The following is a 24,865-nucleotide window of genomic DNA, read 5'->3' as shown; positions in this document are numbered from 1 at the left end:
AGTGACGCTCTGAGAGGTTGTGGAGGAAAACTGAACAGCTATCTGGGGACAGGGACCAGGCGAGGAACCTGCTGGGTCGGGCGCTGTGAGGTACCAGCACCCCTGGCCTTGGGGGCGACATGCAGGGAGTCTGGTGTGGCCAGGACAGGTGAGGGAGGGAGAAGAGGTGCAGGTGAGGTCAGAAGGGGGCGGTGCCTGGGCGGGGCTGGAGGGTCAAGGCCATGGCCCTGCCTCTGCCTCTTACTGGGGAGGTGTTGGGATGTTCTGAGCACGGAAGTGACAGCACTGTGACCCAGCTCTTAACAGGGCACCGTCACTCTGGTGGCGCTGTTAGAGCAGATTGAAAGGGACACTGCAAGTGACATGGAGAAGCTTTGGGAAGCTAAGTCACTAATCAGGTGACAGATGCTGGTGGCTTGGGCCGGGCTGCAGCAGTGGAGGGGAGAGGGGTAGTGAGTTCAGGTTATCCGGCTGTGTTGTCACGCATGTCACTTAAATAAATGCCCAGTGTTGATTGATTTTTAAGAAACTTAAGTGGATTAGGAAAGCAAAACGACTTTGGTCCGGGAAGGGCAGGTATGAGTTAGTGAGCAGTTTACTGAGCATCCGCAGGTGACAATAACACCCTAGGTTTCATTGCTTGGAACCCTGTTTTCAGCGGATGTGACAGCAGTCATCGTCACAGACTCACACCCCACGTAACACTCAGCCCTCTTGTCACCACGTCTGTATTGTCCACAGGACAAGGCACACGATTGCCATTTGTGTCACGGGCAGAATCGAGTCACAGAACATTCTGGGACCAACATGTTGTGGGTGTTTACTAGGGTGGACCGAGCTTCTGTTTATTAATATTTATTAACATATTAATATTTATCACATCTGAAATTAAAACAGATGTTTAAAAACAGGAACACGTGGGTCCTGTCACATGTCACATAACCTCTAGGGAATCCCACTGTGTTCCCAGGAGAGAAAGAAAGTGACAAGGCAAGTGACACCTTAGTCCCACTAGGAAAATGTTGAGACCTGTGGACACCCTGAAAAGGTCCCTGGGACCCCAGGAGTCCCTACATCACACCTTGATCTGCTTACACAGCAATGGAATTGAACGAACTACAACGTGCAAAAACACAGATTCATTTCCCAAACGTAATGAAGGCTGACACGAAAATGTACAGACTGTGTGCCCTCATTATTATGGAAAGTACAGGAACAGGCGAAACCACACTGAGCTTTCAGCAGTCGGAACAGGGAATGTGGCTGGAAGGGGCGCAAGGGGGCCTCCTGGGGTGCTCTGAACGGTCCAGTTCTGAACTTGGGTGCTGGCTGTACACGTGCATTCGGTTTGTGAGAACTTACAGGTCTGCATCCTTGTGACTCCTTTCTGCACACATAGTCCACATCAGTGGAGAGTAAAACAAGCCGACAAAGCGGTGAAACACAGTGAGCTGCTGCTCTGCTGGCTCCCGCTCGGAGCCATGGGTCCCACCCGCCCGGGTCAGTCTCGGAGTCTGAGGACCCCAGGCTGCCAGCCGCAAGCTGCTCACGTCCACCCTCCTCTGGCTCCCCTGTGAGGACCTCAGCTTGAGAGGATTGTCAACAACAGTTCTGGCTGTGGAAACGCGGCCATAATGTGTCTCTGGGTCCCCCTCCATTGCCCAGAGCCTTCTTCACAGTAAAGACCACTGTCGCTTTTGTGGGGGAGACCCCTTGTCAGGGAGTTGCCCGAGGCAGGGTCTGCCTCTGACCACATCCTTCCCTAAGGCCCCAGTCTCCCCATCTCCTCTGTCACTGAGTTAATGCTGGGTCCACCTTCTCAATGTTTTTATGTCTCACACCCCTTTGGAACTGGGGTGAAGTTTACAGACACACAAGAATGTTTTAAGTGCATAAAATAAAGGGCAAATTAGATTGAAATACAGTTGTGAAAATATTAAAAACATTTCTGATAGTACAGGTTTATTCATGAAAACTAATATTTAAGATATTTAGAATTAATTCAATATCTAGCAGTGGGTCTAACATGAATTGATATTTTGAGACACCTGTAAAAACCATAATGTGACATGAAAATACCTGTGAATTCTATTGGTGACAGGTAGAGTCACAGATCCAGCAGTGGGTGGGTTGGTTGGTTTGGTCTGCATTAATACTGAAAGGAAATGCTACATTTCAGTTAGCAGGCAGTGAAAAGAAAGATGCAAAGATGTAACTCCAGTTTAAATGAATAAGTGACAAATGTGAGCTTGGTGGGACTTGTATACTTCAGGCCTCACCTTGTACGTGTGATGGTTTACGAAAGTCAGTGAAAGTGTTGACAGAATACGGTCCAGATGTTACATTTATTCTTTACATTTACAACAAAATATCAGGGAGCTTTGTTTTTTGGGGTGTTTTGTTTTGTTTTGTTTTGTTTAAGGAGGATTATCTGATTGTACCTGATTCCCACCTGTAAGGACTGTACTTGTTTTAATTAAAGTTGTTTGCCTGGTACCTGGCAGGGCTCCTGGCACAGATGGCTGTTTCATGATGAAGCTGTAGTTAGTAATTACGTTTGCAGGTCTGTGAAATAGTTTGTGATCGCGTAGTCTTCTTTTTGACAGCTAACGTGACTGCTTAGAGAGCAGCGGCATTTTTTTTAAAAAGCTGAACACCCTTTTGGAAACACCGATTGCAAGCAGACATTAAACTGCTGTGCAAGTCTTTTTCTGCCTCCTAAAGCTTGAAGCATTTGAGGGGAGGGGAAGGCACGCAGTGTGGACTCAGTAAATCTGTACTGAATCTGAGAACGGACAGATCTCCGACCTCCGTATTCCTAGTCTTTTTCTGAAACAGAAAAGAGATGTGTGTGTCCTCTGTTGTTGGTCGGTGCTGTCATAAATGCTAATTTCCTCTGTCCCCATCACTTCCTGGCATGTACTGGGTCATTAATTGTTTGTGACTCTGTTTTTTCTCTAAAACGTGGAAGACAGAGTCATAAATCTCTTTGGAAATTTCCCAGGAAATCGAGGGCACTGAATTCTGTCAGTAGAAATCTGGAGTGAGAGATTTAGGAGTGGAAAAAGTAAGTTAAAACACATAACTGTGTATAGATACCTTTAAAGTATTAAAACAAAGTGTTTCTACACAAAACTAGACTAATCTTGTTTGGGACACACACACACACACCCTTATATGTAGTTAAATGTGTGAAAGAAAAAGATGTATTTCTATGCAGCACAGTGTAAATAACGGCTTGGATGCAAACGAAATGCACCGGCCTGGGTTCTTGGTGACGCATGGGACTATGTCCAGGGTAGACAACAAAGGGAGTTTCTACTTTATCCATAACAATTTGCTTGTTTAAAACAAAACATGGAAGAATCTGAAAAAGTAAGACAACAGGTTTGCAGTTTTTGATTGCGGCTCATGAGCATGTGAGTGTTTAGACTTTTCTTACTTCCACGTTTCCTGGGGTCTCACCTGGCGAGTAGGGGAGTAAACAGAGGAAGGATTTCAAGGCTGGCGATGAGTGGAGGCGTCCCATGGGTTGGTGGTCCGATGAGGGTAAGAGGTTATTTGCATGAGGCCACTTAATCGTTAATCTTGAGGAACAGGAGATGGTGTCAGAAAACAAAAGACTTGGATTTGCGATTTGGGAGGTGGTGCAGGTTCTGGTTACGACAAAATCCTGAGTGAGTCCTCAGTGGAGTGACACAAAGTGAATTAGAAAGGAGTTTTTAGAAGTCTGTGGATGGAAGTGTTGCTTAGGCAAAACAAACTGACGTGAATCGTGGGAAGAACCAAGGCTGGGAGAAGGACCGTGATGCCACCACGTCCTTGGAGAGTCAGGAGGAGAATCCGGAGAAGCTGGAGGTTTTACTTCGCTTCCAACATGGGCGAGATAAACGAGGCCGTCTGTATTTTTCTTACATGACGGGAAGTCTGGCCAGACGCCCTCCACAGGCTCCTTTCTTTTCTCTAACCCACCTCTAGCCTGTGGCTTCTGCCCTCACACTTGTTGCCTCAAGGTTACCACGCTGCAATGCCCACCTAACGCCACACAGCCTCAAGCTGTCGTTACAGTCGGGAAGAAGGGAAGGGGGACAAAAGCAGAGAGCCCGCTGAGTCTGCCTGCTTTACAGGCGAGCTCCTGCAGGTCTGTCCGGAGATTTCTGCCTCCACCACATTCGATAGTCATGTGACTGGCTAATCTTAGCTGCAAGGGAAGTTTACTTTTAATTTTATAAAAAGCTGGGCATGTATTGCTCCATACAAAATCAGTTTTCTATTTGCAAAGGACAAGAGTGAGTAACGCACAGCGGAGTCTGCCCTGTGCTCCTTCCGGGGGATGCACAGCTTAGAGGATGAGCCATTTTTTGCGAGAGCGTGGAGGCTCGCTAACCGCGACGTGACCACGTGTAGCAAGGGAGGAAACTAAATGGCCTCCCGATCCTGAAAGTCTCAGGGTATGAGGAAACAAAACGCAACAAAAATAGCAAAAAACAAAAACAAACAAAAAAACCCGTCTAATTTGAGGAACAGTTCAATGTCAGTGAAGCCCAGGAATTAGTGGGAACGATAAGAGAAGCTACAGATAAGGAAGGGAAGCTAATTACTGAAGAGCCGACAGAAAGGCCAGGGAGGTGAGGGAAGGAGGGGAGGGTGGGGACGCTCTGAGCTCAGTGGTTGCTGAGCAGGAGGCTTTGTTTCTGGTGCCTGAGGCGGGGGGACAGCAGCCATGGCGGTGCCGATCCCCTGTAGAATCTCAGAGGACAGTGTGTGTGTTTGTGGTCTGGTCTACGTTAGTGTCATGGTGGTCCCCGGGACCGCTGTCCCCTCAGGTCACTTGCAGCTGTGGGGGAGCCCACTCCTGAGGCTTCCTGGGAGGTAAAATGACATGCGCAGGACCACCCAGTGAGCCGTGGAGTTTGTAATCTGCACAAGAGCCTGTGACCAAGAAAGGAGGGGGGGTGACAATTAAGCCGATAAGTGCAGATAAGTGTTTGGTCTGCTTGGAATGGCCTCTTCTCTAATTCTCAAGATGGTGTCCTTGAGTAACGCTACAATATTTGGAGGTTCTGCCGTTTATTTACTGAACTCATTTATATTGTCAGTAAAGAGAGTTACTGATACAAGCCCTCCATTCCACGTGCTTTGGGGACCCACAGACAAAATGTGCCCCTATGTGGTCTCAAGAAGCTTAGACTACACTGTGGACGTAAGGCAGAAATCACGGTGGTCACCCAGAGCCAAAGAGCCCAGCATGTTAGACATGGAAGGGGACCTTGAGGTCATCTGTCCAATCCCTCATTCAGATGTGGGAACCAAAGCTGAAAAATGCTCATGAGGAAGACAGAGCACAAGGATGGAAAGACTAACCCTGCATCCACGAGGTCCTGCTTGGTTCATGGAGAGAGAATTAAGTCCAAGATACTTGGGATCAGAGAGATCAAGAAACGGTTTGTTTTCTAAATGTCCTCCAGTGCTAAGTTGGATGACATTTGTAGTTAGAACATGGACTTACAGAATGTTCTTTCAACAGAATTTATTTATCGGGGGAGGATGCTGGTCTCCTGGGAGACGGACAGCTTTTTTAACAGCCACTACTGACCTGGAGGACAAACACTCCGTTAGGGTGATTCTTCCAGAAAAGCAGCTCTCTCAGAACTATGTGGACTGCCTGTCCCGTTCAGAGATGGGGGGCTCTTTGTTTTCAGTGTCTTCTAGAAGCAAAAAGCCCAACTCCACCCAACTTCTGACTTAATACACACAACGAGAGGCTCCTGGAATTTCCATGGGCGCCATCTTGTTCTGCAGCTGAATGGAGTTTAGGGGCAGTGAGGCCATCCCTACGGGAGAGTTCCATCTGTCAGAATATTTAGCAGTTTAACAAAACATGGGGATTGCAGTTGCAATTCTTCCATGAACCGAATGGAAAGAGTGAGTGAGGATATTCCCAAAGCTTTTATGCCTCCATCTCCTCAGCTGAGAAGATTGGGGCCTCATCTTCCGTTCCTGTCTCTGTAAATTCCCTTTGTCTCTGGTGGAAGGTAAATGAAACCTCAGCCTGCCCACTGTCTTCATCCTGCAGACATGCTCACATCCCACCCATCCTTTAAAAATAACTTTCAACGTTATCTGCTCAAGTTACCATGTCGTGTGTCCCCTTCCAATCACCCCCCGCCCCAGACTTCTTGAAAGAAACGTCTTGACTCACTGCTTCCACTTGCTCAACTCCCACTCACCAGCAGATTTCTTACACTTGGAGTTCTGCACCCACAGCTCCTCAGAAATTGTTATCTGCAGGTCGATCTCCCCATCAAGCAGTTGGGGCGGGACCCGGAGCCAACTCCACGACTCTCCCTCCAGCGTCTTCCTCATTTCAGAACGTCGCCCAGTGCTTGTCACGTGGCTCTTCCACGTGCACGGCCCAGATTTACGCTGTTCATCCCCCCACCCCACCGCACCCCCAAGCTCCAGCCAGGACACAAACCTGGTGCAAATCAGAAACCTGGGCATCACGCTGTCTGTGACACCCGGGACACTCTGGGGAGAAAAACGCCCAGGAGGTCATTCGACAAAATGTAAAATCTCAGGCTGGAACTAAAAACCACCAGGACATTCAGGGTCATGGAAAACAAATGAAAAACAACAGGAGTTAGTTTTCAGAGTGAGTCTTCAGTGAGTGCTTCCTGTACGGCCCTCGTACAAGCACTTCTCGGTCAGTCTCTCCTTTACAGTCATTTGTCTGTATCCCAGTCAGTCAGTGGTGGAGCTACCGTTTCAATGGGGCATGTTCTCCCTCCAGTTTGTGCTCGAAACCGCGGGTCACACTGCCCTCCTGAAAGGCCGTTGACATCCCTTAAAATGCAGGCAAGTGTTTTTAAAACATTTAAGGCACTAAAGCAGCACATTATAGTTATAAAAGTAGAACAAGGATCTTTATTCAAATGGGTCATGCAGAAATCTTAGAAATTAAATTGGTGGCCATTAACATTTTAAAAAGAAAACGCCTCATGCTAAGAGTAAACAGTAGAATTGCACAGCTGAATCCAGAATCAGCACGCTGGAGGTAACCCTGAGAAAATCCTTCCGAATGCCACTCAGAAACTTCAAGAGATGAAAGTGTGAGAATGAAGGGAAGAAATGGAGGATAGAAAGTGATACCCAACCTTGTCTACTGGAAGCTCCAAGAACGTGTAGAGACAACGTAGCAATGAGGCAACTTGCCGAGAATTTCTAAAGCCGAGGACAGACGTGGGCTCTCGTGTCGGGAAGTCCTCCACGCCGGGCAGAGAGAAGGCACAGCTCTGTGTGCCCCTCACACGGGAAACGGAGGAAAGCCTGAGGCTCCCAGGGAGACGCTCAGAACAGGGCCAGCGCAGCGACACCTGCAGCGACAGATGCCGGGAAGTGGGGAAGGGAAATAGATAGATGCCTTCAAAACGCTCAGTAAAAAGGAATGAAATGGTACTACAACAGTTCCACAACCAGCCTAACGCTTTTTCAGAAATACAGGGATTTGTAAAGTCCACTCCCCCAGCTCCTTGTAGAAACAAGTGGAAACGTCTGAGACCAAAAACAACAGTGGGCAAAAAACTCTGTTACAGGAGGATAGCTTTCTAGTGACTGGAGGAATTAGAAAAGAGACCATGGCTTACTGTTTTGTGGGGGTTTTGTTTTGCTGGGGGCAGGAGAGACACACTAAGTAATGTGGAGTCTGTTAAAATTAATTTAACCTACACAGTAAAAATCTATGGGTAACCATGAAAACAATAAAATGTATAACTATCCAATGAGTAAAGCATAATAGAAAGGAATAAACAAACTCTGTTTAAAAAAAGGAAAATGTTCACACAAAATAGGGTTGTAAAAATACAGCCACGTGTATTATTGAGCACAACACATGGAAAGCAGTTATACTCACCAGTTATTAAGGGACACAGACCATTGGATTTGAAATACAGAGATTTTTTTTTTTATTATTTAAAAAAGACCCAGAAATGATGAACATAAGCAACGACTAATCAAAACAAAGGTGAGGTAGGAATGTTAACGTCGGACAATACTGACTGTAGAGCAAACATCATTGAAAGAGACAATGGCAGATAAATATATATATATATATATATATATATGTCACGTGATTAAAATGACCATGACCTTGTAGGCGTCTAACTACCGCTTCATAATGTACAGGGAAAATACTGTCTCAGTTACTAGAAGAAAATGAAAAATCTGTCACATTGGGAACATGAAAAGATCTCAGGAACCGATAAACATCAAAAGTAAGTGTGCAGAAGATTCGGGTTTTATGCGTAATTGCAATAGGTAGAGCTGTGAAGCCCCTCGTCTTTAGCTAAGAAAAAGCACATCTACATTTTCCCAAGCACATAAGGACTATTTGCCAAAAACGAATCGACACATTTCAACAGAATTAAAATTTCCAGACCCCATTATCTTGGCTGTGATGCAATTAAATCACACGTCCACAACGCAGTGTTACATGAAAAATTATACTTTTTGAAAGTAAAATACAAAAACAAAATCCCCACATTGCAGTAATCGTGGGTCAGGAGGACGCTGTAATGAATATTATAAAACATTCCATGAGTGTTGATGTGTTATTTCGTCTAAACATTTTACGATTCATCCCTACAAGTGTCCTGAGAAACAGTCTCGCTCAGTGGTCTCCAGGGGCCGTTGCTGCCCTGGAGCCTGTGACAGGCTCCAGATTTCCAGTGAGAACAGACAGACCCTGCCCAGCATATGAGCAGCCAGTGCTCTGGTGGGAGCAGCTGCGAGCCCAGTGGGGCCACCGGAGAGGGACGCACCCCCTTGCAGAGGCCGCTCCCAGCCAGACGCTTCCTGAGCCTCCGGATTGGTCCGAGCCCAGCCGGCCGGGAAGCACCTCTATATAACCATGAGAGGGACCAGCCCAGGCACATCTGAGGTTTGCGAAGACCTGTTCACTCCACGGTTAAGAATTTGAGCTCAAAGCCGAGGGCCACCTGCGAAAATGTGCAAAGGACTTGCAGCTTTACCCCAGTCATGCCTGGAAAGGTGAGACCAGTTCTTTTGGCTGAAGAGATGGAAGAATGGGGGGTCTTTACTCGGGGGAGGTTACCCAGCTGCAACCGAGGGCCCTCGTAGTGGGGACAGGTGGCTGAGGGGTGCCTGACTGCAGGCTGGGAGCTGTGTCCTGTGGAAGTTCCCGGCCAGGACACCGGGGTGTCCATGTTTCCCTCTGAGCAGGTGACTGTCCTCCAAGTGCTGTGCAGTCAGTGCGGTCAGGAGCCTGGTCCCCACGTCTGACTGCTGAGCGTTGGGTGTCTGCATCTCTGTTCCCTATCTGTAAGGTGCACCTACTCAGTGCCAGCCTCACGGGCTGGCTTTGAGGACTGAATGAGTGACGGCACAGCCCGCCCAGAACCCGCAGAGACGGTACCATGTTAATGGTGTCAGTGAGCTCACGTGGGGAGGCCGGTTTGCGTGGAGCCCAGGGCCTTCCTCTTTGTGTATTCTATTGTCACCCATCAGGCAGAAGCAGCCGGACTGCCTGCCAGGCAGAGGAAAGCCGTGGGGACGCGGGGCTTGGCACTAGGTGTTTTCTTTTAGAGACGTGCAGAAACAGGTCTGAAGCTGCCTGGTCACCCTCAAACTGGGCAGTATTCTGGAGGGGATCCGAAGTGCCTGGGCTGCGTAATTAGAAGAACCCACGTCGGGCTGTTAGAAAACTTACTCTAACAATCCTACCTGATGCAAAGAGGTGGGCTGTTTCTCCTCTTCTTTCTTAAGACTGGATTTGATGACATTTGGGGTGAGCCCTCACTCCTGAAAGGAGGTGACGGTGGCCCTCTGCACGCTGAGCCCCCCTTGCCTTCCCTGCCCCAAGGCACTGGCTGCGTCTGCTTAAGAAGGCAGAGCTCTCCAATGGGCACCTGTGACTCCTGTAGCTGACAACCGCAGGTCTTTTGGGCAACTCTCACCCTAGAAATAACCTCCAAATGATGGTTACAGAGGCAGCATTCTAGCAAAGGGATTTGTCTGCAACAGAACTGTGCAGTGACTGAAAATAAAACCTACCCTCACTCCCTGTTGTCAAAAGCACAGAGTGTCTGTAAAGATACACGTCACTGTAGTGAGGCTGTCACTGGCGGGGTGACATGGGCCCTGGACCTGGAGGAGAGAGCAGGTGCTGTGTGGGGACTTCCTGCTCTCAGCCTGTCCCACTCCCTAGGAAGCCGAGGACCCGGCGTTCCCTGAAAATGAGATAATGCACAGTTGGTTCCTTTTCCGTTTTTGCAACTCTGAGAAGTATAGTTTACCTTTCACAACAACCTCAGTGGGTGCCTTTAGCCCACTGTCTCTTCAAATTGTTCTGTGCTTTCGGGCAGTGGGTAAATCTCCAATCTGGCCTTATTAATTAGGGAACGATTGACTCTCAAATTGTCCTGCAGGCACTTTGTGATGCTATGACACACTGCCTGGCATTCAACGAATACTCCACGAATGTTTGTTAAAAGTATGTCGTTGTTCGTAATGTCCCCGCATGTGTTCTTGTCAACACGCCTGCTGTTGACTGAGGCACGTGGATGGGACATTCGTCTCGTGGATTCCTCTTACTGTTTCCTATCTGATTCACTAGCAGCATTAGTATTGAGTCACTTTCTGTATCTTTTCATGCACAGTCGATTCTCGTGCTCCGGGATGTGACAGTGTTTACGTAGAATATAATAGGGGGGGCAGAGGAACAGCTTTTTTGCAGACTGCCTGGACCCCTTTTCATTTATGGGCATGTGTTTGAACCCTGCAATTACTGTGTCCGATTACACACTTTCTCACCATCTGTTACTGTTGCAAATAGAGTCTTATTTCCAATTGCAATCCTTCCTGGGGGCATTTGGCAGCTGGGGAGCTGTTAGCATGCGCTCCTGGGAAGAATCAGACGCTCTGTCCTACGGGAAGAAGCATTCCCAGCCTGCCTCCCCCAGCTCTGCTCGCTGCCTCTCCCCCCCCATCCCCACAGACTCCCCACTTTCCATGTCTTCTCCCCAAGCTACAAAGGAGCAGGGGTGTGCCTCAAGGCTTAGATAAAGACATTTAAATCTCCACATCAAAGAAATTCGGACAACATACATGCATTACAGAACAATCTGTTTTTAACGGAAAGTGCCATTGAAAAGTTAAACTGCAACTTCTCTGGTGCATTTGAAATAGAATTCAGCTGCAGAAGTCTGACCAACATGTTGTCATTTGTCAGAGCGGGAAGCTTGCTGGTAAAGACCAAGGAGCAGACGCTTTGTCATGATCTAAATTTGTTCCCATGAGCAACTCACTTTCCTAGGCTGTTCTCTAATATCCCTCCCAATTCTAAGGCAATTCTAACGTTGTTTAAATAAAGGGAGACACATCCGGTTTCAGTGACTAGCAAGAGACGCAATTAAAAGGAAACTTTTCCTGATGTCTCTCTAAAAGGTTGGGAGCAGAAAAGAGTGGATTCATAAAAAATCATCAAGAACCCCCAACTCTGTGCTAAACTCGAAGCCTTGGCAGAAGCAGTGCTTCTAATGAGATTTACAAGAAAGCAGATTTACTTGGTGTAAGGGGAGTGATGATGCTAGAAAATAGCCTGTCCCAATGCATGGAGAAGCCTTAAGCCAGAGTCAGCGTTGATGTCTTTGCAGAAGCTCTAGTTACGTATTTATTTAGCTCTTTAAGACCATGACTTTCTAAACCTTCAGGTTGGCCTAACATGTTTTTATATTTAAAGAGACTAATAATAGTCCAAACGTGTGAGCCCGCCGTGTGTGCCTGTGACGTACTGCACTGTCACCTGTGCTGTGTGGGCGGGGACCTGCCAGTGGAAAGGACCCTCGAGCCATTTGAAGTTCTTACTTTTACCAGTGATTTTCAACTTTGAATTTTAGGCTTCTTGTGAAAATGTATTTTCAGAGTCTCTTGAATTTCTCTGAACAAGTTTAATTTCTTTTACAAGTAAACAGTGCTCTTTGGAAAAAGACGTGCGTCTTCTCAAGTGAAGTGTTACTGTTACGACTTCCAAAAAGTTGTCACCATAATATAAAGCGACCGGTGTGACCGTTATTATTTTCGTCCGTCAGTGTTGACGAGTCCTGACACCGAGTTCCGTCTCTACTGCAGTGAAAGGGGCGTGAGGGGTAAGAAAACTGAGCTGCTGCCGGAGCATCGCCCGGGGATGCTGATGACGGGTCACAGGCCCGTCAGGGCCTAGGTGTCCGGCTCATGTCACATCCCTGCTGAGGATGATGAGGGCTGCGAGTGGGGGGTGTTTAACCCACACTTTATGGGGGCTGCTGGCCCCGCGCCTGCGTGGCCGTGCTGGCCTTCTCAGGACCTGCAGAGAGTAAACGGGGAAGGTGATGTTTGTGTCTTTACTGTCATTTGACTAAACGTTCAACTTCCCCCCTCCTTCTCTGGTTTCTGTGGGTCTCAGTGTGGACCATTTAGGGCAGAAAGGTACCTAATGAGCAGGGCCACTAACCAACGAAGCTTCTTTCAATGTCGCGAAGCCACGTGGACGCACCACACACAGTGGGCCAAGGGCCTGGGTCTGCAGGAGTAAGTGGGTGGATACGCTTTTTCTCGAGCCCTGAGTACATCCTTGGGTCAAGTGTAGAGAAAAGATAAGCACCGAGGGAATTAAAGACTGGCATTGAACCCGATGAGGTGATAGGATGGGTACGAGATGCCTGGGGACCTGAAGACGTGTGGCAGGGGCTCTAGTTGTGTTTAGGACCCAGCTTTCTGTGCGTGAGTGTGAATTTGAAGCTTGCTCTAGCTAAGGAGACTCTTATGCTACAGTAGCAAACACTTCTGCAATGCATGAGCTGCTTCACACAGCTTGGGAAGTCACCAAGGAAGCTTGGTTTCAGTTCTCACTGAGGAGACAATGTTGATTTTTCTCTGGATTGCCTTCCAGACCTTTAGACTTGTCTTAGGAAGAATAAGGACCGAAACCTTCTCAAGGGAACATCAGCCCAGTTAGGGAGACAAAGTAGAAGAAATTAGCCCCCCTCCCCCCGTGTGAAGATGCCCTGGGAAGGGACAAACGCACAGCTGACAAGAAAGCACAGTGGGAGCAGCAGGGACAGTGTGGGGGGCTCAGGGAGAACTTTGCGAGAAGCACAGGGTCGTCGCCGCACCAAGGCGTAGCCACTCAGCCTGCGCAGGCAGCGGCACGGCCAGGTCCAGGCTGCAAGGGACAGCGGGGACGCAGTCCAGGCCAGGGTGGCAGGTCCAGACGCATGAGAGGCGCTGGCCCAGCATGCCTGGCTGGCGTGGCGACGTCTTTGCACAGCCCATGTGTGCTCTCCCAGGCGGGCAAGGAGGGAGCTGGGACTTCGCAACCACAGCCGCCCTCCGAGCCTCACGCCCTGCGTAGCTTTTCCTTGGAACTGTCATAGCCCATCCTCTCCCGACTCTGAAGACCAAAGAGGTTTGCTGGGGGAAGATTTTTATCCCCTTTGCCTAAAGAAGTCAGTTACCAAAAAGGCAGTGTGAACTCTGCACTAGTAAGCACTCATTGGCGATACCTGTGGAAGGAATGCACAAGGGAACTTGGCAAGTGGAGACGGGCGCGCTGCCAAGCGCCTTGGGAAGCAGGACAGACAGAGAGCAGCGGTGTTTAGGCCATAGTGGGAAACAGTGCGAATTGCAAAATAAAGAGGGCTTCCTGCCTCTTAAGGGGGATGCGCATGGGGTCAGGAGCCGGGGAGAAGCCGGCGCTTCTGTGATCCCCTCAGGAAAGCCTTGGCAGAGGGGAGTCCATTTAGGCCTTTCGCCGGTGGCTCACATCACCAGATGAAACCCTCCGGTCGCTCTCATGTGGCTCCTGTCACAGTGCAGCAAATGACACCCTGCGTTCCAACGAGCTGCCTCTCCCTGCTCTCCTCTGAGTCACCAGGTGGCAGCTCAGACCCCAGACTCTGACGTCTGGAATGACCCCTGAAAGGTTGTCTAACTCGTTTTTCTTTCTTTAGCAAGGACTTGTCCCTATTATGGGACAGGTGATATCTAGGGACAGAGCTGATGGCTTGTCTGTCCTGCTGGCCGGACACAAAGGAACTAAACTTGAATCAGTTCGGTCAGGATCCATCATTAGTAGCAGGAACCAGAGCATGGCTGGAGGCTACAGATACCAGCGTCCTATCTCTTTCCTCCTGTAAATGGCCTGCACTGTGTGTTAAAGGCTGCGTCACCCAGAGGACAAAGACACTGAAAGCCGGAAGGGTTCTGGCTGCCTGAGAACACGACTCCTACGATGACAGGGTGTAGGAATGTTCAGGAAACCCAGAGCAGGAAGGACTGAGTTCCAAGCCTGTCCTCTGCTTTGCCCTCAGCCCAGGAGAGAAAGGGACTTGGAGGGACGTGGAGGTTCTAAGTTGGCCACTGTTACTTCCTTGCTGTGTGAACCTGGGGAAGTACAGAACCTCTCTGAGCTTCATTTCCTCGCCTGAAAATGAGGATATTTATCTTGGTGGGAGAGATGCTCAAAGAAATAAATGAAATCATGTACATAGGTGGCTGGTGTTTAGCAGGTGGACCCCTACGAAATAATTCATTTCCTTCCCTCCTTTTCCTCTTTACACGTAGTCAGGACAATGTCGGAGAAATCTCACTTGTGTGCAAAGCCTTCGATGAAACATTTCTTTTCATCCTTCCTTGTCATCACCTCGTCTCTTAAAAAAATAATAAAGGTGAATTTGTAGGACAGTATTTTTACCAATCCATCCATGATCCTTTCAGCAGATCTCTCTTTTTAAAAATATGCCAACTCTTTAGAAGGCATTGAAGACCATGATCGGACTTAAAAGGACGAACGATTCTTTGATATTAGTAGACATTAGTGTCTGAATCAGGACCAAAGGAGGGTCGTACATCCCTTTACTGTGACTGAATTTTGTCATTATTAGGTCGATACACACCAGCCGAGGACTAGTGTTCTTTCTACCGTCAGCTGGGCTCCAGTTACGCGAAAGCACTTCATGCAAATACACTTAGGACCCCTAGAGACGGGGACAGTCGCCACCTGGATTTGGAGCAGTTTGGTAGAGTGGGGGTGGGAGGCATCCGCTGTCACAAACCGCGTGACCTGGGGGGTTTGTTTCCGGTGCCCTGGTACCCACCCGTCAGCCCCCTCACGGACGGCGGAGGGTCCCTCATGAAGCCCCACCTTCCCCACTGGTCACGTTGCTAAGCTCCCTCTGCGGCCGGAGCACAATCCCTCTGCTCTCCCTTCCGGGCACTGAGGGGCCCAGTCCTCTTCCCTGAGGGCCTGCTGAGCTAGTTCATGGGCAGTCACCCCACTCCCAAACTGAAAAGGTGTCCCCAGGTCCCCACCCAGGTGCCGATGCCACACAAACCCCGGGGCTCACACTGACATCGGCTGAGTCTCTTAAATGCCCCTAATTGTAGGCTTTCTGTCTTGTATTTATTTTCTCTTGTGTGTAGGTGTAGAACACAGCCTTTTTAGATACAAGTAGGAAGGGCAGGAGACCCGGGGGAAGGCGCTGGGTGGCACCAGGCGTCCTGTCCTGAGTAGGTACCTGGGCCCCTCACCAGCTGAGGGGAGTCGGGGCCGTTGCGTCCACAGGCCTCACCGTGGAATTTGGAAAAGGTGCCGAGTCCATGATTGTCTGCACAGGCCCAGCATCCCCAGCTATTGTTCTATTGTAGACGCCATGTATTTTGAGGAAAGAAGGCATTTTTCTTCTAATTTTGCATCTCACCCCACTTCCTACAGGAAGGCCAGGGAACTAACTTCTGGGTGTAGGTTGAAAGCAGCAATCAATTAAAAACACACATTACTCTTCCAGCCACTTTGGATCTCAATGGACTAAATTAGGAACCCCATATTTCTTTAAAAAATGCTTGTGACAAATTCAGAATAAACTCCCAGCTCATGAAAATAGATTCGTACATGCAGTGCGGTGTGGCTTCATTCTGGTGAATTCCGTGAAAGAAAAGACGGTCTCGGTTTCCTGTAAATTTTGATGAGTTCAGAGATGACGGATTCTGACAGTCTGTGATTCTTATACCTCGTTTACAGCTGACTGACCTCCCCCTTAAGAGTGTGAGTGCTTGTGGGTGAGAGGAAAAAGTGAAGCCAGGACAGAGCCACGCCTGACCTTGGGGGTGGTGACACCCGGTGTCCCCTGGGCCACTCGCACACTTCTGAATGCTGCCAGGAGGGTGGGTGTCCGCCTTGACAGTGAGCCTTCCATCCTGAGGCTCGAATGAGGGCAGTCGGGTCAGCCGTTACACAGCTGACCGGGCCGGGGAAATGGGCTCTTCCTTGGAAGGCCTGTCGGGCGCTCAGCCTCGTCCAAGGAGCGTGCGGCACGAGCACAGCCAAGGCTATGTGACTCTGGATGCCTTGCCCGAATGCAGTGCTCCCGGGAAGGCCAGACACGGGTGTCCTTACAAGGCCTGCTCTGCAAGTGCCATATCAAGATCAAAGAACACAGCCTGAAATTTTCAGGGTTGAAAAGACACAGCCAAGCAGTCTTTGAATGCTTTGGACGGTAGTTAGCTGAAAATCACGTTGGCTTCGTGCACAGGAAATGAGGCCACCAGCATTATCCCACGTCATACACGGTTTCCTTTCTCCTTCCCAACTGCTTCCCAGACACCCCTCAAAGCAACACCCCGCCCATCGTAGATCCTTATAACAGCCTGTTCTAGAAAGATGTTGGAATGCTCATACCAGAGTCAGAGGCAGAGATGCCACGCGATGTGAAGTGCTTGAAGACTGTGACGTGGTCTATTCCCGAAGTGCTTGTTACCAGGAGGGCAGCGTGTGGGCCGCTTGGTTGAGCTACTACTTTCTGACATTTACTTGTGCAGGACACCTGGGTCTTGATGAGACACTTGTCCGTGGGGATTCAGGAAGTTCAGGAAGAATCAAGCTGTCCCGTTAACAATGCGCTTTGCTGTATTTTGGCAGCTTCTGTTTACAAGAGATACCTGGCTCGGCAGGAGTGCGGGACTGACTTTCTCAGGGGAGCCGGTCCCCTGCGTCTGATGCTGGGCCTGCCGGGCCCAGACTGTGTGCCTGAATCCCTGTCACATGAACACACACACGCATGCGTGTGCACAGGCACACCTGATTGTGTTTATGACTTAGATAAAAGATGGACCGAGATCCATGTGGACACGTGGAAAGTGAAGCCGTTTTCTTTCACTCCGATGAGTGTAGGTAGGTGGGCAGGGCTGTTTTCCTTTTTAGGCGGATCGTGCCTCCCACCTTCATGTTTTGAACCTTACGCTTTTCCCTTTAGCTGCAACATCCAGGGAAGACACTCACCGCAGGGTAGGATGTTCTCAAAAGTCTCATCTGTGAGCTCAACAAGCCTTTAAAGCTTTTTTATAAATTGCCCTCTAACATTTATCCTCCAGACCCACTAAGAATAGTGTGACCTCTGTCTCCTTCCTGGTCCAGACAGGGTCCTGATGTTTTTAATTATGCAGGAATCCGAGGGCAGATGGCTGGACCATGGTGGGGAAAGGAGCACGCCACTTTCCTTAGCCACTTACAGACCACATTTTTTTTGTTCTTAATGGATATTGGCTTAAGCGTGAAGATGACAAGAATAGCAGAGATAGCTGACACTTGGGATGTTTAGAAATGAGCGCATTGTGCCATTTTGGTCACACATAGGCACAGAATGAAAGTCTAACGACCCTAACTGACCAAATCTGCTCCTTGAGATGCGGCTTCTTCTTTTCTCTAATATGAGCAGCTTAGAGTCACAGACGGAGAGCAGGAGCAGGGTCCCAGCCCAGTTCCTTCTCGGACAGAAAAGAAAATCATGACAGGCGATACTGTAGGATAACTAAGAGCCCAGGCGCTGAAATGAGATTGGGTTGGACTCCAATTGCTGGGTGATTTGGTCAAATTGCCTGAGCTCTCGGTGCCTCCGTTTTCTCATCTGCCAGTTGGGGATGACATTGACACCTCCCTCATCCGACTGTCGGCAGCTCTAAAATGGTTATGCATCTGTGAGTGTTGAGTAAACCACTTAGGTGGCTGGAGAACCAGTGCTTTCTCTGTGTGTGTGGTTTTTCTTCACTATCTGCGTGTTGGGAGACTGTGCTGCCAAGTCTCCGGAAGGGGCCAGAACAGTGAAGTGGAAAGCATCCGGCCATCTCCCTCTGCCCACACAGCTAAGGAGGGGCTGGGGAATGGACTCACATGGAATGGCCCTTTCAAGGGACCTTAGAAAGTAAACGAGATGACGGGACGACGGGGCAGAAAGGGAGGGGGATCCCAGGTCACCCACTGAGCTTGCGGTGACTAGACAAATGGACGATCGGCAGAATCTGGGTGCCTGGAGGGGAAAATCTTTTTAGGAGGAAGAGATGAGTTTATTCTTAGACGATGTCAAGTCAGAACCTCTTGCCCATCCGTACCTTCCTGGACAGTTTTATAGTCACTCAATTAACTCGATTTAAAAAACAACTATAACTGCCATATGCAGGACCCAGGGAATAAGTCAGACAGCGTATGCCGTAAGCATAACGCCTGTTTGTATGCACAATGTATGTCCCACATGTATGTGTGTAAACACGAAGCCTGCAGGACGCTATAGGTCTGTGCTTATAAACGCTGGTCTGAGTTCTGGGGGCGAGGAGGGAAGGAGCAAGATTAGAAAACATAACTAGTCCACCCAGGGCAATTAGGCAGCCAAATGCTCAAGAGCAGACCAGTCAGTAAAGGTTAAAAGAATTAAAAGTACCTGTTAATTGAAAATGGAATGATAGAATCAAAATGAGAGGACAGCGACCCCTTTCAGTCTATTTTCTATGGTTAACTAAGTCTGAAAACTAAAAGCTGAGAGGGCGGGATAGGTTCCCGTAGCTGCTGTAACAATTGCTACAAGCTTAGCGGCCGAAAACAACACAAATGCATTCTCATAGGTTCAGGAGGGGACCCGTTCCTTCTGGAGGCTCCAGGGAGGGGCCGTTTCCTGGATTTTCTCACGTGGGGACCCATCCTCCTGCAGCCCAGTGGTGTGGCGTCTTCCTCGCTCTGCTTCCGTGTCACTTCACTTCTGGACTCTGACCTTCTTGCCTCTCTCTCATAAATCAGGCACCTGGTGGTGGCCTTGGGCCCACCCAGATAATCCAGAGGCATCTCCCCATCTCAAGAGCCTTAACGTTATCAGCTCTGAAAAGTGCCGTGTGCCACACAGGGCCACCATGTCTGACATCTTTGGGGGTGGGGGGCAGGCTGTTTAGCTTTCCCCCAAGGGAGATGTGGGAATCTAACTTCCGCCACGCCACCTGCTCCCCCTTCTTCTGTTTCTGTCTCTGTGCCTTGCAGACTGTCCTTCTGTCACCGTTAGTGAAAACTTCTCAGGTTGCAGGCTGCATCTCAGGCATTACGTGGACACTGTTCCCGCAGAAGGCACTGTTCTTCCCTTCTTTGTCCTGGGGTATCCCTAGTACCCTCTCTGGTTCTGCTCCCCAAGTCCTCAGGTCTTTTCCCCGCTTGTGTTTTACCTCTGCCGGTCTCCTTCCAGCTGTGACTTGCACTGGTCTAAGGCTGCTTGAGTCTGCGTTCTGCCCTGGGGGGTGGCGCCCACCACACTGACCTGCTCTGCCCCCTCTTGCTGCTGCTGGGAGACCGTGTGCTTGCTCCCTGGACCTCGTCCCCACCCTGAGCCCAGACCTCTAACTCAGTAAGTCCTATCCCAGGAACGACACAATTTGGGGGGCCTGCGTCCCTCAGCTCTCCACGTGACGGCCAATGGCATTGCTCGTTGGGAGGAAACGAGGGGATGTTCTGAGAATGCTGGGGAGAAGTCTCCAGGACGGTGACCCTGTGACATATTCATGGACCGGGAAACCTTTGGGAATTTTTAGTACAGATTTAGGAAGAGGTGGGCTTCCATGTTAGACTTCAGGAAGGACCCCTGGGAAGCTGGGGAAAGACGGGACCAGAGCACCTGCGTTGGGTCCAAAGCAGTGTCTCCTCCTCCCCTGTTACTCAGAGCTGCAGCCCAATCACTCACCCCCAGGTACCCACCCTGGGGCGCTCTCTCTGGTTCTCCCCTGGGAGAAGCTAACGCTCCCCTGAGCCCCCACAGAACGCTGCCATCTTCTTGTGGCTCATATCCCGTCTTACCCTGCCTTCCTCAGATTCAACTTTGGTGGGTGTTTGATACGATCTGATTTCATTCTCATCTTAACCCTGCAAGGCAGACGGTATCAGCATCACTGCTTTTCCAGTGAAGAAGCGCATACGTCACGCATCTGGCCCAGGGCCGGACAGTGCACTCCGTGTGCCGAGCTCCGTGCACTGCCTTCTGGCCGAGGGTTCGTTCCACCACGTCCCTCGTGGCTGTGTCCCAATGAAGTGAAGTATACAGACCTTCTTGATAAGGTGGAAGCTACTCGAGGTCAGGGACACTCTGTAATTGATTTTGTAAAACACTCCCCGAGTCTCCAGTACAGTGCCTGACACAGCGGTTTCTCTGTTAGAGTCTGGTAAGCGAATGCATAGAGAACTGAATGCACGAACCAACGCATAGACCGTTCTTGAAAATAGAAATCTCAAGAATAATGAGGTGCCGTGACAAGATGTTGGGGACAGGAGAAAAGAAATGGTTTGACATCTAATTCTGTCCTTCCAACAAGAAACAGTCATCTTGCTCCACAAACCCTTTTAATAATTTGGCAGTGATAAATATTGGCCGAGTGTTCTGAGTACTTGGGAACATGAGTTTGCATCTGCTCCATAAGTTCACGTGGAGGACACACTGTGTCCCTGAGCAGTAGTTTTCTTAAGTGACGTGACACATGTCAATGTCAGTTTAGGTCTGGGTGAATTTTCCTCACTCGTCTTCCCTCCCTCCTTCTCCAGGGCCCTTAGTGCCACTTCTATTTGCTTCTTCTGTAATACATAGAGCAAGTTAAACGAAGTAGGGTCATGAACAACTAGAAAGCATGAGTAGAAAGTCTGTCTTTGTGATTTAAAGCAGAGTAACTTGGAGACACTCAAAGACTGGGTCCCACCCATGCTCAGAGAGGCCCTCGTGGGAATGCCTCCTGACCCTCCACCTCTGAAGCTCAGAATAAGCCATAAATTTCTGTTTTCCTCAGCTTGAGGACCATTTTCCCACTATCCATCATCTGGCTTCCAAAGTGAATTACCAAAATCCAGAACTCCTGCCAACAATATTTGGAATAAGACAGGGAATTGAAGGTCAAAGGGAAGGAAACTGCCTCTGTCCTGTCTGGTCCCTTCAGCACCCCCAGTAACCCCCCCTGAGTGATGAGTGTGTCAGAGACAGGCCACAGAAGCATGGGACACATCTCAATTTCCATGGCAATCCTTGCGTAGGGTGTGGCCATGCTTGGAAAAAACAATGCTTCTAAAAGTTCTCATTTTAAATAGCGCAAGGCCTCCATATATCTCGAAAGTAAGGGGAAAAACTATATAGAGAGGAAAACGTGAATGAACACCTCAGTAAATGTATGTTTTATCTGAGTTACCATCTTTAAGAGCTGCTCCAGACCACCTGTTTCCTGCCTGTGAGCTGTGAGCAGGGGTGACCTCTTGACTGTGGGTGGAGTCCTTGCACCTAGATTCAGGGGTCACATGATTAAAGTGAAAGTCCAGTAACCTCATGGACGTACCAGTGGTCTGTCCCCCAGGTGACAGAGAAAGAGGACACATCCTGAAGGAAGGCCAGACTCTATCTACCTGTCCACATCCGGTCTGCATTTCACCAACAGAGAGAAAGCAAGGGCACCAAAAGATGGCTTTCCACGTGGTCTTGCAGGAGTCACGGCTCACTTTCCTTCTGAATCACAGCGATACGGTCCAGGACCTTCCTGGCTTGTAACCCCTGGCTCTCCTCCTACCTTCCCCAGTGTCGAGCTGCCAGAAATTTCTTCTGACTTTTCCTGATTCCCTCACTTCAGTATCTTTGTTATTTTGCCAAAAAAAGTAATGTTTAAGGCATGGACTTCATTCATCTAACCAAGAGAAAATGATTAATGCAATTAAATATTAATATCCCAGAAGTTAAGGGAAACTGGTGCAAACTAAGACTAGGTGGTATAAGATGGGTAGTACACAAGTAGAGGTGGTGGTGATGGTGGTGGTGATGGTGGTGATGGTGGTGATGGTGGTGATGGTGATGGTGGTGGTGGTGATGGTGGTGATGGTGGTGATGGTGGTGATGGTGGTGGTGGTGGTGGTGATGGTGGTGGTGGTGATGGTGGTGATGGTGGTGATGGTGATGGTGGTGGTGGTGGTGGTGGTGGTGGTGATGGTGGTGGTGGTGGTGGTGATGGTGGTGATGGTGGTGATGGTGGTGATGGTGGTGGTGATGGTGATGGTGGTGATGGTGGTGGTGGTGGTGGTTATGGTGGTGATGGTGGTGGTGGTGATGGTGGTGGTGGTTATGGTGGTGATGGTGGTGGTGGTGGCTACCATGTTTTACATGCTATGTATGCACCAGGCACTGTGTCACCTTTACATGCATCATCTCACGCACTCCTCACAAACTTTACAGCAGGTAAAGTTCAAATTGAAGTAGGTGAATTCAGGAAAATGTTAGATGCCAAACTGATACACTCTCTCCACCAAAATGACCCCGCTCTGCCTCGTCCCTGCACCTGAGACTCGACCTTGACTTCAAAGGGCCATGTTCAGAAGAGCCTGGGGTGTTGGGCCTTCAGTTCCAACATGGACTGGTTTTCCACGGACATTTCCTCATACTGCTCGCAGGGTTTCCAGGTCAGTTATGAATCCCTGTGTCTTGTGAGCCATGAGTAACAACCCCTGCTGACGTCAAGTTTTAGCTGAGCAGCTAGAGAGAGGCTGTGTGCAGCCTCCAACGGAATGAATGTCTCTAGGTGGGTCCAGCGGTGAGCATACCCTGGCTCGCTTCTCCTGTCACCCTCTGCTCCGGTTCTGTCTCTGTGACTCAAATCTGCCACAAGAACGCACAGCAGCTCTTTTCTTCCTTCGCGTCTCGGGTCTGCTGACACGTACTGTCCAGCTTGGAGACTGGTGTCCAACAAGTGCTTTAGAAACTCCCATTTATCCTTCCTGGGTGTGTGTTACATTCTGAGGAGGCAGGAGAGGCCTTCTTGCTGCTGCGGAAACAAGCCTGGAACCGTCTGCTCTCGTTGCTGCCTCACTGATGCGCCCGCCGCCCCCAGCCGCAGGGGCGTCTCAGCACAGGCTCAAGTCGGGTTTAACTGGCTGGTCCCCGCCGGGGGACGGTTGGGAGACCTGTCTTGGACACGTGTCATAAATTCCCTGTCCTGTGCCCCCAACCCCACTCCGGTGGGTTTCTCCCCATCACCCCGAACCCCACTCCTGCCTGGGCCTGGACCGTGTGCGTGGGCCCCGCTCGCCTCCCTGCTGAGCCCCTGACGACGGGGCGGTGACGTCGTCCCGCCTGATGTCACCCGCCCGTCCCGCTCCCTGCTCCCCGGGCCTCCCGGCGCCTTCCCGGCTCGTCTTCGGGGCGCCCGCAGCGCCAAGCGGGAGAAGGGCCGGGGCGCGGTGCAGGCGGCCTGCGCGGCCTCTGTCGCCGGTTGCACGGCAAGTCCTCCGCCCGCCAGGGCGGCCGCAGCCCGGTGCCTGGTCCCCAGGAGGCGGGGAGTTGGTTTGGGGCCTGGAGAGGGAACAGGACGGATCAGGCCAGTGTCCGCCCCTCGTGCCCAAGCCTTTACCCGCTGCTGCCGTTACCTGCCGGGCAGAAAGCCAGTTTGAAGTGAATGTTAGTAAAATTGGTTTTAAAAAAAGAGAAATCTCTTTAAAGTTATTGTGGCGCCGTCACACAAACATTAATTCATTTTTGAGGCATATTTGAGTTGGCTTTTGTTGTATCATTTTCAGTCTAATCAGAAGTTCTGAAAGTAGAAGTTGATGGGATTGGTTCATGGATCAGGATGTAATGGGATCCACCATGTCGCGAGGGGGGTATTATCGCGACAAACATGGCTGCCACCATGACGCGAGAGGAGTGTTTGCGATAAACAAACATGGTGGGTGCCCATGTCGCGCGCAAGAGGGGTGTTCTCGCGATAAACATGGCCGCCACCATGGCCCGAGAGGTTAATCGAAGTAAACAAATATGGCTACCGCCATGTCGCGCAAGGGGTGTTCTCGCGATAAACATGGCCGCCACTGTGGCACGAGAGGTTAATCGAAGTAAACAAACATGGCTGCCACGCACAAGAGGGGTGTTCTCGCGATAAATATGGCTGCCACCATGGCCCGAGAGGTTAATCGAAGTAAACAAATATGGCTACCGCCATGTCGCGCAAGGGGTGTTCTCGCGATAAACATGGCCGCCATTATGGCACGAGAGGTTAATTGAAGTAAACAAACATGGCTGCCGCGCGCGACAGGGGTGTTCTCGCGATAAACATGGCCGCCACCATGGCACGAGAGGTTAATCGAAGTAAACAAATATGGCTTCCGCCATGTCGCACAAGGGGTGTTCTCGCGATAAACATGGCCGCCACCATGGCCCGAGAGGTTAATCGAAGTAAACAAATATGGCTACCGCCATGTCGCGCAAGGGGTGTTCTCGCGATAAACATGGCCGCCATTATGGCACGAGAGGTTAATCGAAGTAAACAAACATGGCTGCCACGCACAAGAGGGGTGTTCTCGCGATAAATATGGCTGCCACCATGTCGCGAGAGGGGTACTCAAGGTAAACAAACATGGTCACCGCCATATCGCGAGAGCAGCGGTTTTCGCGCTAACCATGGCTGTTCAGAGAAAGTCTGCAAACCTACATCTGATAACATGAATAACCCATTTACCAGAGTCATTCGTTGATCGAGTCATCAGTTTATAGAG

At 49.8% G+C, this 24,865-nt stretch overlaps 1 protein-coding gene across 2 annotated transcripts in view; it reads left to right on the top strand.

Moving 5' to 3' along the window:
* Nucleotides 1–8,738: 8,738 nt before the first annotated feature.
* Nucleotides 8,739–24,865, top strand: part of RGS5 (regulator of G protein signaling 5) — a 36,838-nt gene continuing 20,711 nt past the window's right edge. The window contains exon 1 of one of the 2 annotated variants that reach the window (XM_019747353.3): nucleotides 8,739–9,048. In XM_019747353.3, coding sequence (XP_019602912.2) covers nucleotides 9,005–9,048 — 44 coding nt within the window. In that variant the 5' untranslated portion in view covers nucleotides 8,739–9,004. The remainder of the gene's footprint in view (nucleotides 9,049–24,865) is intronic. The other variant, XM_019747354.3, reaches the window with a different exon arrangement.

Source organism: Rhinolophus sinicus, chromosome 11 (assembly GCF_057876585.1).
Source record: "Rhinolophus sinicus isolate RSI-liver-muscle chromosome 11, RSI-T2T, whole genome shotgun sequence".
Taxonomy (NCBI): Eukaryota; Metazoa; Chordata; class Mammalia; order Chiroptera; family Rhinolophidae; genus Rhinolophus; species Rhinolophus sinicus.
The sequence above is the reverse complement of the archived record's forward strand: the minus strand, read 5'-3'. Positions and strand labels throughout refer to the sequence as shown.